The sequence below is a fragment of the Agrilus planipennis genome, unplaced genomic scaffold, assembly GCF_000699045.2.
Source record: "Agrilus planipennis isolate EAB-ADULT unplaced genomic scaffold, Apla_2.0 scaffold161, whole genome shotgun sequence".
In the NCBI taxonomy this organism is placed as follows: Eukaryota; Metazoa; Arthropoda; class Insecta; order Coleoptera; family Buprestidae; genus Agrilus; species Agrilus planipennis.
The window spans coordinates 281,006-297,436 of NW_020438889.1; the positions used below are offsets into that span (position 1 = coordinate 281,006).

General features: G+C 33.4%; 1 protein-coding gene across 3 annotated transcripts in view; it reads left to right on the forward strand.

Moving 5' to 3' along the window:
- The window catches only part of LOC108737977 (neuroligin-1-like), a 280,090-nt gene that overhangs the window by 192,004 nt on the left and 71,655 nt on the right, over positions 1 to 16,431 (forward strand). For all 3 annotated transcript variants that reach the window (XM_025981832.1, XM_025981834.1, XM_025981833.1), the window contains one exon: positions 7,688 to 7,843. In XM_025981832.1, the coding sequence (XP_025837617.1) occupies positions 7,688 to 7,843 (156 nt within the window). The remainder of the gene's footprint in view (positions 1 to 7,687; positions 7,844 to 16,431) is intronic.

Here is a 16,431-nt window from a genome sequence, read left to right on the forward strand (position 1 = left end):
GGAAGTAGTTTAAACCATAAAACCGTCAATTCTTATTAACGGACTTTAACCACTGTTAATTTTCAAAATTTCTTCAGTTTTAACTCTCGTGCTTAATTTAATGGAGAAATCAATCCAGTATGTAGTATGTAGATTAACTGATGATTATCTATTTTCAATAAAGCATGATTAAGCATTGGTTTATTAAAAACATACGTATAGTATAGATACTAATCCCCGATAACTAGTTCACTAATCAAGTATATAGGTGGGTATATTACATAAATCAATGCAAGCAATGACAACAACAGCGTCCTATTCATTCGGCTTGTCTGGTAGCGTTTGCTCTGATTACTGAATTTTGAATAGTATTTCGGGAAATACAGTAAGAGGGAATTCAGTTCATTATCTCCTACAACATCGACATTATTCATTCGAACAAGATTTTGTGGAGAAACTAATTAGAGCTATCTCGATTATGAAATGTACCCACTCCTTGATTTAACTGTGACGTACCAGACGAAAATTAATGGCGCATTAATGGCAGCCATTATTGGTCCAGTACAGAAAAGTTCCTGGATGATAATATGGACCCATCAATGACAATTTCTAATGGGTGATTAACAAAAATTATCACTAGCCTCTTAAAGCAAATATATATTAGATCAGTTATTGGTAATATGTAAAGGGTCATGAATATAAATTGTTGTTGGCTCATTGATGTAACCTTAGGTATTTATATGAGATTACATTAATGGCGTATTACATAGAAAATGAATAGTGCCGAAATTAGGTGGTGTACTTCGCAAATTGCTGATGACATTCCTTCATGATTTTCCTCATCCCAAAAAGGAACATATTTTCGTTGGCTCGCAATTCTTAAGAAGCCACAATGCGTTGTGATTAAATTTTCCTTTAGGCGAATGTGCCTTAATACTAATATAAACGCGAATAGATGCTAGCACACGGATAAAGATTATGTTAATTAATGACTCTACCCCTCGGAGGTAGCAGCGGCAGGTACTGGAATTTGATTTAAAGAGATAGTCATTTTAACAAGGACAAAGGACGAAGCCTGTTCAAGGATCGCGCTTCGCACAAGAGTCTTTTCTATACAAACTCTACAGTGAAGGTAGTGTTAATAAAGGTGAACTACCGAAACTCGATCCTTTATGTTCACTATAAATCTATTATATATGTATAACAATATATATTATACATATACAACAGCGTAGAAGGCTGTATTATTATCTCTTGGTAAATCATAGATTTTCTAGTAAATTTTACGATGACATGCTGTTATATGTGCATGATAACCAGAGTATTAAGAAGAAACTTATATATGACAACTTTATATTATCGAAATATATACTCACAGCTAGATAAATAACAGGTTTATTAACTTTATTTCGTTCCTATCCTAACCTGAACTTTGCATACATTTCTATATAGTTCGTTCTGCGTTTATTTGTTTATTGCATAGTTTCGCAAAGTATATATTATAGAAGTATATACTCATATTCAGGTAGTGTTAACTGTAGAATTTCATTCTTTTATGTTTGTCAGTGGCGACCCAAGTGGGACCGCTGTAAGGGGTTTAAACGCCCCATAGGCTGGAAATTGTTTATGTATTATCGAGTGTTATCAACGATTTCCGTAAAAAATTCTTATTTTTAGCAAAATGACACGATTGTTCCATTAGAACTAAAGCTTAATAAGAAAGTATTTTCAGTATTGCTAGATAATAGAGTAATTCGTGTCCTGATTAGGAAATGCAACGATATAGTTCTCTATAATTTGTTCTGTTTTTCTTTTAGTAGATCCTACTTATTAAACGGATCGGTATATTAAATCTTAAGTAGAATATTTTCTCCGTAGTTATTGTAATAACCTTATCGCTAAAGTCTGGGGTGGTTTCTTAACAAAGAAGATTATCTCTATTTAATTTTCATATTACTGTTAGTTTTCATTTGCAGCTGAAATTGTTCGTCAGCGGCTAGATATGCTCCGAATGAAGGCCGACATAATAGCATTATTTAAAATGGTTTTATTAACGCCCGCTAAGAGGTGAACGGTGCAATTTTCCTTTAATGTCGTCCATTATTTTCCCTTGTCTTTGCCAGGGATCATTTTATGCACAGTTTATTCAGTACAAAGGAGGATGTACTTTCGCTTTGGAATTAACTTTTCTTCATTTTGAATCTAATGTTCTTTATAAATTAGCTTAGTCGGCAAAGGTGAAAGAATTTCCCTGTTCGCAACAGGAAATTTAATACTGTTTTCTCAACGTGAAAGTTGTTTAAATTTTCATCTACAGTAAAGCAATGTTCGAAAAAGCTTTCACTGGCGGCGTTATCCAATTAATGCTTGATATTAAGTCTTGATACCCATGGTCTAAGATTGATTCTATGAGAATACTGAAGCAGGCGTTTATTCGACGTTTCGCCAAAAGGTTGACATCCTCAGGGAGCATAGCAAAGTTGAAATGTCTTTCGCTATAGTTTTGTACTACTACTATTTAAAACGTTATTTGACAAAATTCCCGTATTAGAATTTGATTTAAATTTTCCACTACAGTTTATTGCTAATTGTAGTGTTAAATAAGAAAGTATTAAAATTTTTCGATTAATTAACAATTATTTAATATTATGAGTGTTTCTATTACGCATATAACATCAAACCAAATAGTCAATTTTTACCATAATTGTAGATAGATATAGAAGAATTTTGATCTTTATATATTTAACAGCTGCTAACCCTTCATCTACCTTCTACCCCTTCACTCTTTGTCGGCACTTTTTTTCATAAACAACTGCTCCTTTCCGAGTAATCTTGCCGACATCTACAGATATAATCATATTCTTGATAATGAAGTGTTTATTACGTGTTTGCACTGCTGTGCCGCTTCTTTGGTTCAAAATAAAACCTGAATTGTATTTTAATGTTTATTAATAAAAACAACCTCAATAAAATTAGTTAATAATTAAAATTAATATTAATGATTACATTTATGTTTACGCTGATCAAATAAATTTATTTATGTTATTGTTACGTGAGATTTGATGATAAATGTTTATTTGACTGATCGTTTTGACTGAAGTGTAATGGTTTATTCAAAATTTAAAGTCTCTTCTCTTTATTACTGTTTTCCCTCCAAGCGGGTGGTAACGATACCTGCTTGGGGTTTCCCAGAAATATACGTTTCAAGGCTATTTCTTAATATGTATTTGAATTTTAATCAGGGGCGAGTACTAGAATGGTTAGTTACTGTATTTACAATCCAAGACGACAAAGGGTAACGGTAACAAACCGCTGTATCCCAAAACGGCCAAATAAAAACGAATTCAATGAATTTGACAAGTGTTTAGACCATTGCTTAGCATTCGGGAGGACGCCGGTTCGATTCCGGGTCCGTCTGCCTTGGTCCAAGTTTTTCTGTGGTTTCCTTGGATCACTTAAGCAAATGCTGGGGCAGTAATATTCCACAGATAATCTTTCATTCTCTTCTGTCTTCATTTCGTCCGTCTCAACTTTCTCACCCGAACCACCACCCACCCATTCCCACGATTCCTGAAAGCAGGCTGAAGAGGGCCTTCCGCCCTACCTTCCGGCGTAGTCCGGAGGGACTGCCCGCCCACCAGCATTACTGGCTGGTGGGAATGAAACACCCAAAAGTTTTTTTAAAAAATTTGACAAGTATAGTGTTGATCTTTATACGGAGTTTCTGTTTCTAATAAGACCAATTTCTAAAATTTAGATTTTTGACTGTACCTTGAGCTCATATTTTAAACTTTAAACTAACGCTCGTATTAAGTTTTTTAAATTATTATTGTGGATTATTATAATTCAGGTAATTTCTTTTTATTGTTTTTGATCTTAGTAGACTATCTATTAATTTTCAATCTGACTATGCGAATTCATACTACATTAAATTTTAAATTATTGTAAACCAAAACTAATGGCATCCAAAACTCTACTTCAAACCCATTTGCTCTCATTGAATATAAATTGGCAATTCGAATATGGATGGCATGGCAGTGGGTATTATAAACGAATTATAACTGCAGCGTTCCTATTAAATGTGATTTACATCAAGATTATCCAAAATGGTTTTCTCGCAACTCGTTTTGTTTAATTCCATCCACTGTATGCACAAATAATGTCGGCGATTATTGTAAAATTAATCAGACTGAAATTTCATCAAATCAAAAATCATTTCCTTCTATTATTTGTTCGATTTTGCAATTCATTTTTCCATTTATTTACTAAAAAAAATGATTTCTGTACCATATTGTATAATATAATTTCTTATTAACTTTATCTGCAATTAAGTGATTACAAAAGATAAAATAATCATAAAATTTGGCAGGCCGTTTTGGACGAGCGACGGAATTTCGATTGACAAACACTTATCAGGGACCTAACTGCGGACCAAATTTCGGAGGGGTGATGAAGAGTACAATTCTCAAGATGTTTTTACATGCGTTTACATTAATACTTTTACATATCTCGTCATTCATAATAATAATACTAAATAAAAACTATATCTCTACACTTCCCTAGACAAAAACTTTCAGTTTCTCTCCAGTCTCTCAGAGTCTTTCAAAGTCTTTCAGAGTCTCTGAGAGCGTCTCTCACATTTTTTCACAGTCTCTCAGTTATTGCCTAGGTGTTTTTATTGATATCTCATAGTCTCTGTATGAGAGACTCGGACGATAAAATTGTTAATTCAGAGATTTGAGTCTCTCACAGAGAGACTGAATGAATAAAACTGAAAAATTGAGATACTCGAGTCTCTCGTAGAAAGACTGGGATCTCTGAAATATGTTGAACTTGGAAAACCATGTCTATCGAGACGCCCCTTATTGAGAAATTCGAGTGTCTCGTTCAGAGATTCGAGTCTCTCGTTCAGGGACTGGATACGAAATGAGGATCTCTCTTAGCGACTCGAGTCTCTCGTTCTTTTGACAGTCTCGTTGTTTTGACAGTCTCTCGACAGTCTCTCTCAGCGACACCAGAGAGACTCGATGAGAGACGGAGACTCGAGTCTCGCTTTCAGAGTCTCTAAGAGACTGAACATTTTTATCTCGGTTTATAATTAACACATCTTACAAAATCGTATCTGCTTTTATTGTTTTTATATTGTACAATTCATGTTTGGAGTTTCTGTTTGTCTAAATTAATTTTTATTGACAGGATCTATCAAGATGTACAAATCTGTTTGAATAATTTTTAAAAATTGTACAAAAACGTTGATGTTGGGATGTGTAGGATAAAAGTCTTTACTCAATCATCTGTGTTAAACCATAGTTAATTAATAACCTTTTAGCATAATCTTAGCCGATCTGATTAGATAATTGGGGAACGTAGAAATGGCAGGGTGAATACAGCCGGAAAGCCGCCTCACCACCCTGCATTTTCGTGATCTTGAATTCTACTCCCCGGTTATTAAATATTAATTCCGTTATTTAACTGACCGCTAATTGGCCTACTTACACATTAACTAAGTAAGTATTGCAATTTTAACTAAATAATTTCGATGTATCAGTGACCGAAATAAAAATTTATGGATCTGTATAACAATATCATGTAAATATTATCATATATATTTCAAATTCAATATAGATGACATTCTTTTATAATATGACGAATAAATTATAAAGTATTATATTTATTTTAATAAATAGTTTTCAATTCTAAGAAATACTCCTTTCTACAATAGCTATATTTATGATATTATATAATCTCATTCGTTCCAACTACGTTTCTTATCATTGACTAAGAGATCTTTATAAAAGCATTCAAAACTTTTTTGTGAATGCAGCATTTCGAAGAAATTCCCGGTAAGAATTTTAACTGGGAAGCTGGAAAAGTTTAGACGTGATTTACGCAATCATATTCATTAACAGAAAATTAGTCGGATTGCTGAATGTTAAAAGAAATGGCAATTAGTAAAACTTTTCACAACGTAGCTGTCTTATACTTTTTAGTTTGAAAACTGCCTCATCTGCAACTTTTCTTCTAAAGATGCAATTTTTCAGTTGCAAAATGATCTCCAAGTTTTAGGAAGAAGACTTCTTTGAAAAATAAAAATTAAGCGGGCAACAAAATAGTTAAATTAAGGATATAATTTTATACGTACGTGTTGAAGTTTTAAATAGAAAATGGACTAAAATAAAGCAAAGTAACGAAACTGACTGTGTAATTTGCACGTCTAGGAAAAGGTGCAAGAACTTTAATTAGCGTGTATGTTTTGACTGTATAGAGTGATAATAGTTGCAAATGTGAATCTTTCATTTTACTCTAGAAGCTCTCATTTACAACTTAAATAATTTATTTAGTGCTCATATAAATTAATTCTATTTTTTTTCGCTTCTCGATGCCTCAAGATATAGCGGAGACAAGGTGTATGACATCAAACATTGTTTATTAGTAATTATTTAACATAATTGAAGAAGTCTTCAAGCGTCAAAATATGTCTGCAAAATATTTTTTTATTAATTGTTAGCTACNATTCTATTTTTTTTCGCTTCTCGATGCCTCAAGATATAGCGGAGACAAGGTGTATGACATCAAACATTGTTTATTAGTAATTATTTAACATAATTGAAGAAGTCTTCAAGCGTCAAAATATGTCTGCAAAATATTTTTTTATTAATTGTTAGCTACGTATTTCTGCTAAGTATTTCGGAATATAACATAAGATTTTTATTTTTTAACACATCATAAGGTTATCGGTCCTAAGACTGACTGGACACGCACCTCCACTCTTTCCTATACTGAGTTAATCTTCGCATTTCCCTAGAAATAAAGCAACCCACATCTTTAACTAATTGCGAACACTAATCTAATCTAGGTCTACCTCTACCCCTCCTAACTCCCGTTTGTGCCTCTAATATGTCTCTGACCAGACCTTCATGCCTAAGAAGGTGTCCTACCAACCTATCTCGCCTATTCCTTAGTGATTTCCATAGAGTCATCAGTTCTCCTATTCCTTCTAATGCCTCTTTATTTCTTACCTTCTTTATTCATGGTATCCTTATCATTCGCCTGTAACACCACATTTCAAACGCTTCTAACCTTTTCTTTTCCGCAGCGCCTACCGTCCATGTTTCGCACCCGTATAGCGCCGCGCTCTAAAAATACAACTTTTATAATCTTTTTCGAATTTCTAAATTAGCCGTTCGCGAGAATAGAAGTGAGTTCTTTTGATTAAAATTAACTCGACCCTGTGCTATCCTTTGCTTTATATCCCTACTACTCCTTCCGTCCTGACTTATTTGACTTCCTGTATATCTAAAATCAGCCACTTCTTCTAATTTTTCATCTCCTATCTTTATTTTAGTTTTTTCCCTACCTTTTCTTGCATACCAGTATTTTTGTTTGACTTTTATTTATTTTCATACAATACTGTTTTATAAATACCGCTTCACCCTACGGGGACTTTCAATATACCAGGGAAGCTATAAACTAACCGATTTTCAATAAAAAGAGCGGGATGTTTATGAAGGATACGTAATTTTCATTTACTGAAAGTAGCCTAGGCATCTTCATCAACTAAACCTTAAAAAATATTTTTCTTTTCCGGATTGTCTTAAATTTCATAAACACCTACTACAATTAGAAATTTGTAAAACATCTTGATTTGCTGAAACAGTTTTTGAAAATTGGGGAAAATATCGGACGAGTAAAAAGTCTCTTGTTTCAGTTTCCGGCGAAGAGGAAACGGAAAAGCTGCCTTGCATTGTCTACGTCCACGGAGAGAGTTACGAGTGGAACTCCGGAAATCCGTACGACGGAACAGTTCTCGCATCCTCTGGCAAGGTTATTGTGGTCACGATAAACTTTAGACTGGGAGTGTTAGGTAAGATTCATGTTATTCTGTGTAAAAAACTAACATGACGCAGTCTGAAAATTCACGTATATGTTTGTAATAATACACATACGTGTGTATGTATTGACCAAACCCGAATTCAGTAAGTTTTGGCTAAACATTAGTCCTTACAGGTTTGTTCTGGACTGGTACCAGCCAAATCCGATTTCACTATAAACTACTTTTGTCTAACCCAAAAGGCCAAACTAAATTTTAAATTCCTAATAAGGACAATCTAAACCGTAGATTCCCAACGATGACAGTAACGCATCCCACTGTTTTTTAAGGATAAATTTAAAGAGAAACGGGATGGCTCAATAAAAAATACATTAAATGATTGACAAATTATTAACCTTTAATAATAAAAACAATCAAACATAACAAAAACCAGAAACCTTATCAAAATGCCTATCAAACTAAAAAACTCCAAAATCGAGATTTGACTTAGGGTGCTGGTAATTTGGAATATAGTATTCCAAATTACACTTACACTTTTTTCACATTTGCTAACACTTTTCCTTGGAAACTAAAAGATTTCTTATCTTTGTAACAGTTTTATAGTCTTTAGATCTTTAGATAATCAATCTTTTTTAAACAAAATAAACTAAAATAACATCTAATTAATTCCAAATTATGCTCTCTTTCGATATTCCACATTAACAACATGCCATCCCAACATAAAATTCCATGTCACATTTTTAATTGTAGGTATATTCACAAAATCATAGTAGCATCATAAACTAACAAGGTCAATTAATAGTTGAAATAATTACAAAGTGGCGTCCCGTTCTTAATACTCGATGGGTTCGTGTGTCGTATGACTATGTTTACGGTAAAAAAATACAGATAACGTTTATAATTATTTAGAGATCGAAGTATTCCAAGTTACCTGCAGTATCCCAAATATGCTGCAGTTCCTCTACGTCTAATAAACCTTTTTTGATTTAAGTTTAAGTTTGGCCTTAGCAGTCAGTTTATCAAATCGGATTTGACCGGTGACGTAATGTCCAATTAACCTTCTAAAAAGTGTTTATGTAATATATAAATATAAACTGTTACATAATACAAAAAACAATATAAAAACAATTTTAAAGAACTGATGCAAAGCAGAATCGCCCAAATACTTAAACAAAAGTAGTTGTTGTAAACGGTTAATTCTGGAGGCAATGTAAACAATTCCTAAACATACGCTATCTTGTCGTTTCTATAATGTATCGACGTATGGTAGATAATAACATCAGTTCATAAACTTTCTCTGCATATCGCATCTCATAATATCTCGCTTTATTAATGTGAACTGACAAAGATAAACTACAGGAGATGATAATGCAGTGATCGTATTATAGATAGTTACCTACATAACTTTAATAGGTAATAGCATGAAAGCATTCTAGATAGATAATAGTGATTTTATTTGCGATGTTAGCACCTTCGTCGTAAAGAGGATGTAACTACAGTTAGTAGTGGTTACCTTTTAATGATAGTTCAAGTATAAAATTGTACATATATCTGCTGACGTATTAAAACATAATTAACAATAAAACTTAACTTAGAGAATTCGTAAGTTTTAGACTTTAGTAGGCTCTCTTGTTAATGGCTGCATCGGCTATAACAAATTTGTCGGACTTGGAATACAAATAATGGGAAAAACTACATGGTTTTTGTAAATATTCTGCTTTAAAACACAAATAATTTAAATGGGAAGTCGACATGAAATCGATGATCATTGAGAATAATACGTTCGCCTGCTTATTAACCTTTCTCGCGTCTTAAATTTTGCAATGTTAAATTATAAACAATAGATAAACGTTTTTCTATTTAAAGTATCACTCTAAAATATAGTTATATGGAGCATAGCATAAATTTGATATTAACAGTTACAAGATCAAAGTCTTAACGATTTCTTAACAAAAGAAGTAACATCGCTGAATAAATTATAGCATAAATGTAATCGATTGGTGTTATTGGCGATTATTCTCATGGGCGTAGCGAGATATTTTTCTTGTAGGGGAGCAGATTTTCAATAGCTGTAACTTTATTGTAGGTTTAAAGTGTCTAGTTTCTATGTTTTAAAACTTTATGCTGATACCGTGACTCATCAGAGCCTTTTCCAGGGGAGGCAATGAACTTGCCACGGGGGGGTAGTACACTCCTTGCCCCTACCTATCTACACCCATGATTATTCCGTATTAAAAAGTCAGGAAATATTTTCTTTTATGTATGAGGCAGATTAATTAAGTCCCTGTTAGAAACTATAAAATTTTCAAACCATCTTTTTGCTTATTCTACACAAATTGTTTGCACAGTATGACAAACTATGTACTTCCGTAAAATATTTTCCGAAGGTGCTAAATGCAAGATAGAAAAACTAGTCATTTTAGTAAATGGTAAACGATAACTGAACAATGTAAAATGTTGAAAGAACGCATCCTTTTACTAAACCTCAATCGTTCATTGTTATCGGCACTGGAAGAAGCACCGCTCTATACATTGTGTAATAGCGAGAACCTTGTCACTCTCTAGCTTTTCCGCTTTCAACATGAGCAGAGAAAATTGCGCTTTTCCTATGTATCAGCGTGTAAACGATTTCCTAGCGTACGAAACCTAAAAGGCATCGGTTTGTTCGAATCTCTATTTATTACGAATAGGATTATTTTACATCAAATAAGTTGTAACTTCAAGACTACAAAAACTTTGATTGATATTGCCATTTTTTTTCCAAAACAATTATATAATTGTAATAAATCAAGCTACATACAAAGGGTAAATTCTTTATATTTTTGTGAAACCACAACCGATGTTTCGCTTCAAGTATGAGACATCGTCAGGAATAGGTTTGCATCAAAGTGTGTGAATTCAACGTTGTAGTTATTTTGTTGCAGTTCATAATAATATGAAACATGGTGAATTAGAATAATTAATTAATTACAATTATAATAGCACACCGTAATATCAAAATAATAAATATTATAAAGAGCAACAGGCAGTTATAGAACTGGAGCAGCAACGTAGAGAAGTAAATATTAGGAAGGGAGTCAGACAGGGATGCCCACTGTTACCGCTACTTTTTAATCTATACATTGTAGTCGTGATCAACATCATTAAAGACAGTACAACTGTAGGGAAGGATATACAGGGGTAAAAGATTAATATGCTTAAATTTGCAGATGATATAGCAGTATTAGCATCTAGCAAGGAGGAGTTAGAGATAGCTTTAAATAAAATGGAAGTGGTATTGATAAAACACTATTGTATGAAAATAAATAAAAATAAAATAAAAGTACTGGTATTCAAGGGAAGAAACACTAGCGAATATAAAGATAGGAGACGAAAGATTAGAAGAAGTGGCTGATTTTAGGTATCTAGGACGTTAAGACGGATGAAGAAGTATGGATATAAAGCAGAAGATAGCGCATGGTCGAGTCGCCTTCAATAAAAAAAGTCACAGAAGTCTTTCAGATTCATTTTTAGAGGTTGCTGAAGTTATTTAAATAAAACTGTGTACACTAATTAGGTAGGTAATTAGGTCTTTAAACAACAGCTCATGTAACAATCTACCTAACATTTGTTTAGGTCTCTATAGCTAATGATTATTGGCACTGATCATGAAAACCGATAATATTGTTTTTTTTATACGCCTGATTTTGTTTTATTTTTAATCTAGTTAGTGTATTTAACGTATTTCACCACTCGATAAGCAACCGGATTGTTTCTACTATTATAAATATTAATTTAAAATCCGTATTTGGCGAAGGCGCCAGGGAGATTTATAAGTATGATATATATTGCTTTGATAAACTAATTTAAATATAAACCGTTTATTTTCGTTTAGATGGATAAACAAATATTGCTTCAATTCTATTGCAAACATTACGTTAAACATATTTTAGAACGAGAATAAATTCAATAGTACACCCAACGTTATTTCAAACAATCCTGTTTGCATTGATGTATTAAAATAATAGCATATGTAACAAAACAAACTAACTCAAAAGCGTATATTCTGTCCTATCTAAGTTTTTACTTGAATGCTCTGAATGACAAGCTAAAGGAACAATCTCGACACATTGTTAAACTAGTTCGTTGTATGCCTTTAAATTTACATGAACTCCGGACTCGGGACTCCGACTTTAGAGCTGAATCCGTAAATGCGGTGACGCTTTGTGAACGATGTTTTGTCCTCTCTCATGCCCAGCATTTATTGGAAAAGCCTTTAAACGACCGAAAGTCCACTTAATGCAACTTCAGTGCCCATATGTAGGACACTCACTTCTTCCTGTCTGAATAATATTATCTGGTCTCTCATGTCCTTCTGCAAGCTCTTTTTTGTTTAACATTCACTTGTTTGTTAGTTTTCAGTTCTCATTTTCATTATTTTTGTTTAGTACCAACTGGGTAATCTGAAATTATATAGGTAGTATTTGCGGATCAAGAAAATACAATGAGGAAAATTTAAATGGGAGGATAAGTCATGGGAAAGAAGAAAGTATGACCAGTACCTTACGCAGATTATATAGTATTGATGGCAAAAATGAAGAGGGGATGACAGAAATGGAAGAACACGGATAAATCGAAGAAAATGAGAAGCAGAAAAGGTGGTGGAAGAACGAAAAAGGTAATGTTTACATGGGAAGGAAAAGAAATTAAAGAAGTAAAAATTTATAACTACCTAGACTACTTCATACAGAAAAGCAACGGGAACGAAGAGCAAATAAGAAACTTAAAAAAAAAGGCAACTGCAGTCTTAGGGAAAGTATGGAGCATATCTGGCAGGGATTTCAAGAAAAGTGGGGAAATAAGTATATTTATTTAAAGTACCTACTGGTATAAAGTACACTGATATAAGGAGCGAAAATATGGGGATCCTCAGGGCACAAAGAAATCGAAGGAGTATAAAACAACTACTTAAAATAGATCCTCAGGCTTGGTCAAACAACAACCTACCTACTAAAATTAGAAACAGACACAGAAAGGATAGCAAGTAAAACAAGAAAAAGGGTGATAAAATATGAAGAGAAAATTAGAAAAGAAGTAAGTAATCTACTTAAAGAATGCTTAAAAGTAGAAGATAAGAAAAATAGAAGGCAAATAGAAAACAGGGACCTCATCAGAAAAGTGGAAGATAGAAAGGAGGAATTACTTTCTAAAAAAGAAATGAACACCTAATTCCTACAATCAACTTATAGATAATAACAGAGACATGTGGGCAGCAGCAGAGAAAATTGAAAAAGAACAAGACAAACACACACACACACACACACACACACACACACACACACACACACACACACACACACACACACACACACACACACACACACACACACACACCCACGCACGCACGCACGTACGCACGCACGCACGCACGCACTCACGCACGCACGCACGCACGCACTCACGCACGCACGCACGGAGGCACGCACGCGCGTAAAATAAGTAGCTTTAACCACCACGAAGAAGTTTTACTCTTGAAGTGAAAAGCTATTAAATTAATTTGTTTTGCTCCAACTAAACTTCACATAAATCACGAGAGCTTTCCTTCTAAAAAAGAGGTGGGATCCTGAACAAAAATTTATACAGGATTATAATATGTCACAATCAAAAGAGGATGCTTAAAAGATATCCTATAATACAATGTGACCAACGTTACATATTCTGTATAAAATGTTGAAATTTCTACTGTCAGCTTTTATACCACGAATACTTTCCCGTTTCAAATTTGAAAAGCAGGATAATAGTTGTTGAAAAAAAGTTCTAAGCTCATATTAAATAGGCACCATTATTATTTGCTGAAAGTTTTTTTATCAGTCCATGTCTACGATAGAAACTGTTGGTTTTAATCCTTAATTACTAAAATCTGTTGAAAAATGAATAAGAAGCAAAAGAATTCACCTGTAAAGTTAATTTTTCTTTTGCTTATATCCGTATTTTTCAATTTCCTTCAATTTTTCTTTTCATAACAATATTTTCGACGCGAAAGGTTGTTGCTAGAAGAAAACAATTAAGAACGCCAACTTTTTCGAAACCGAAACTCAATTAAAAGTTTTCAGGCTATGTGACTGTCCAAAAGTTAATTCACTTTTACCAAATATCGTTCTACAATTACCTATTAAATGTTGTTTCCAGCTGTCTTCCGTTTCACCTTAAGGTCGTAAGTTCTCCTTTACATTTTTTCTTCGTAAAATATCCCGAATATTTATTATTAACTTATCGAAATTCAGTCATAAGCAGAAGCCTGGCGCACTAAAGCGTGAGCTATATTGGAGAAATACATTATATATACGGGAAACACGAAAAGATGAGATCAAATTCATTAAAAATTCGGCTATGTTAGTACGTCACTGATGGCCTAGTAAATAGGAAACTTGAATGAATAAATATGACTGTATTAACGAAGTAAATTGATGGTCTTTTTTTTACCATTTACCCATAATCCACACCTGATCGGTTTCAGTAGAGTACGATAAACCAGTCATCAAATCAAGAAAAAGAAAAGTCACATGGGGCTAGATCTAAGGAATACGGTGGCTACGACATTAGTAATGTGTTGTTTTTGGCCAAAAATTCGGTCACAAGCAACGATATATGAGCGGGGCCATTATCGTGGTGGAAACGCCAATTTTTGTTCTTCCACAAATCCGGGCATTGTTGACGGATTGCTTTGCGCAAATTGCGCATAACTTGCAGGCATTATTCTTTATTTTACCCTGAGGTAAGAACTCATGATATACCACGCCCCTTCAATCGAAGAAAACAGTAGGCAAAACCTTTACATTCGACCTAACTTGGCGCGCTTTTTCCGGTCTTGGCTCGTGTGGCAGCTTCCCTTAGGATGATTGAGTTTTGGTTTCCACTTCATAACGATAAACCCATGATTTGTCACCAGTTGTGACCCTCTGGAGCTGGGCCGACGCGAACAGAATCCAACAGTTCCTTAGCAAGGTTAATACGATGCTGCTTTTGGTCGAAATTGAGCAATTTTGGTACGAATTTTTTGGAGCAATTCGTCTCATGTCCAAATCATTAGTAAAAATCGAATGCCAAGAGCCAATTTATATGCTAGAACCTCATCAACTTTTGCTCTTCATCACTCACATTTTCTCGGCCCTCTGAGAACATCTTGTACCACCGACAAAAACGTTGCTTGGCTCCAAGGTAGCTTCACGATATGTCAAAAATTAACTGAACATTCAACACTGCAGAACTTGTCGCTGTAATTGGGAGACATGAGTGCTACAAGAAAATCGAAAACCGAGTACTTTTCGAAGAGACCTTGTATATGTATAATTTAAAAAAGTAGGAACACGGTTTTATTATTTGCATCATTTCATATTTGAAGCTATTCTGCTTCCAAAAAATTAGTAACTCCAATTTAGTTTGCACTCCACAATTAGTTTTCATTTTATAGATTTCCTTTGAAAAGATACCAAAACCCAAAACGATGATGTTGGTTGCTACGATATTTTTACATTTTATTAATAATTATAATAAAATTAACTATCTATAACTTTTCTTATTCCAATTTTTCCTGAAATTAGCTTCATACATATGTATAATTCTAGGAATAAATAAATAGTTTTGGAGAGGGTTCCCTTCACTTCACATTTATTAAACAACAATTATGGTTTAATTTAAAACAGAGGTAAGTTTAATAACGTTCGTATTTCATAGGCAATTCGTGCCAGGCACTTTACGAGATCATCGTCCAAAATGTATTTGAGCGTGGCTGAATTCCATTCATAAATTGTTTAAAAGCATAACCCGGCTGTGACACTAAAAAATAAATGACTCTGGGTAATAAACACTAACACAGTTATGGTTATGAACACTGTTTTGTTAAACGGTTACCGCCAACCATTAGGAATGTTCAGTAGCTAGAAGCGAATCCTAATTTCGTCTTCCTAAAATTCTAATCACTCTTATTACGTGGATTATTGTTTTTATACGATAAGAGCTGACTTATATGCTTCTGTATAGATAGACATTTATGTCCAGAAATTTTGAAGAGAAGAAACTTCCTATTTAACACAACTTTTTAAATTAATAAATCAGATCACAATAGAAATAATGGTATAAGGTAATACAATTAATTTTTATTTTAGTTTTATTAATTATTTATTATAATAGTAGTATAGAAACAGGAGTCCCGTTAAATCTAAGTAGGTGATCATGATAATATGATAAGTAATTGACGTAATACAACTGTTTTCTGGTTCAGAGCACTTAATAACTATATTATTTTTTAGCCATAAATTGACAGCTATTAAAACGGCTCATCAAACGACTGAGAAAGCCTCAAATGAGATGGCATAATCATAACTTCATAACTACGAAATGCACATAAAACTATATAGCTACCTACTAACTGTATACCATAAAATTATAAACGCCTATTCATACGAGGTTAGTTTAAAAAGTATCGCGAATTTTGTGTTTGTTCAAAAATAATTTATTTATTTATTCATGAATATCTATTTTGTCCCTATCAAAGTAACCCCTACCAGATATTATACAGTTGTACCAACGTTTTTTCCAATCCTCGAAGCACTTCAAAAAAATCATTTTTTGTGATCTTCTTC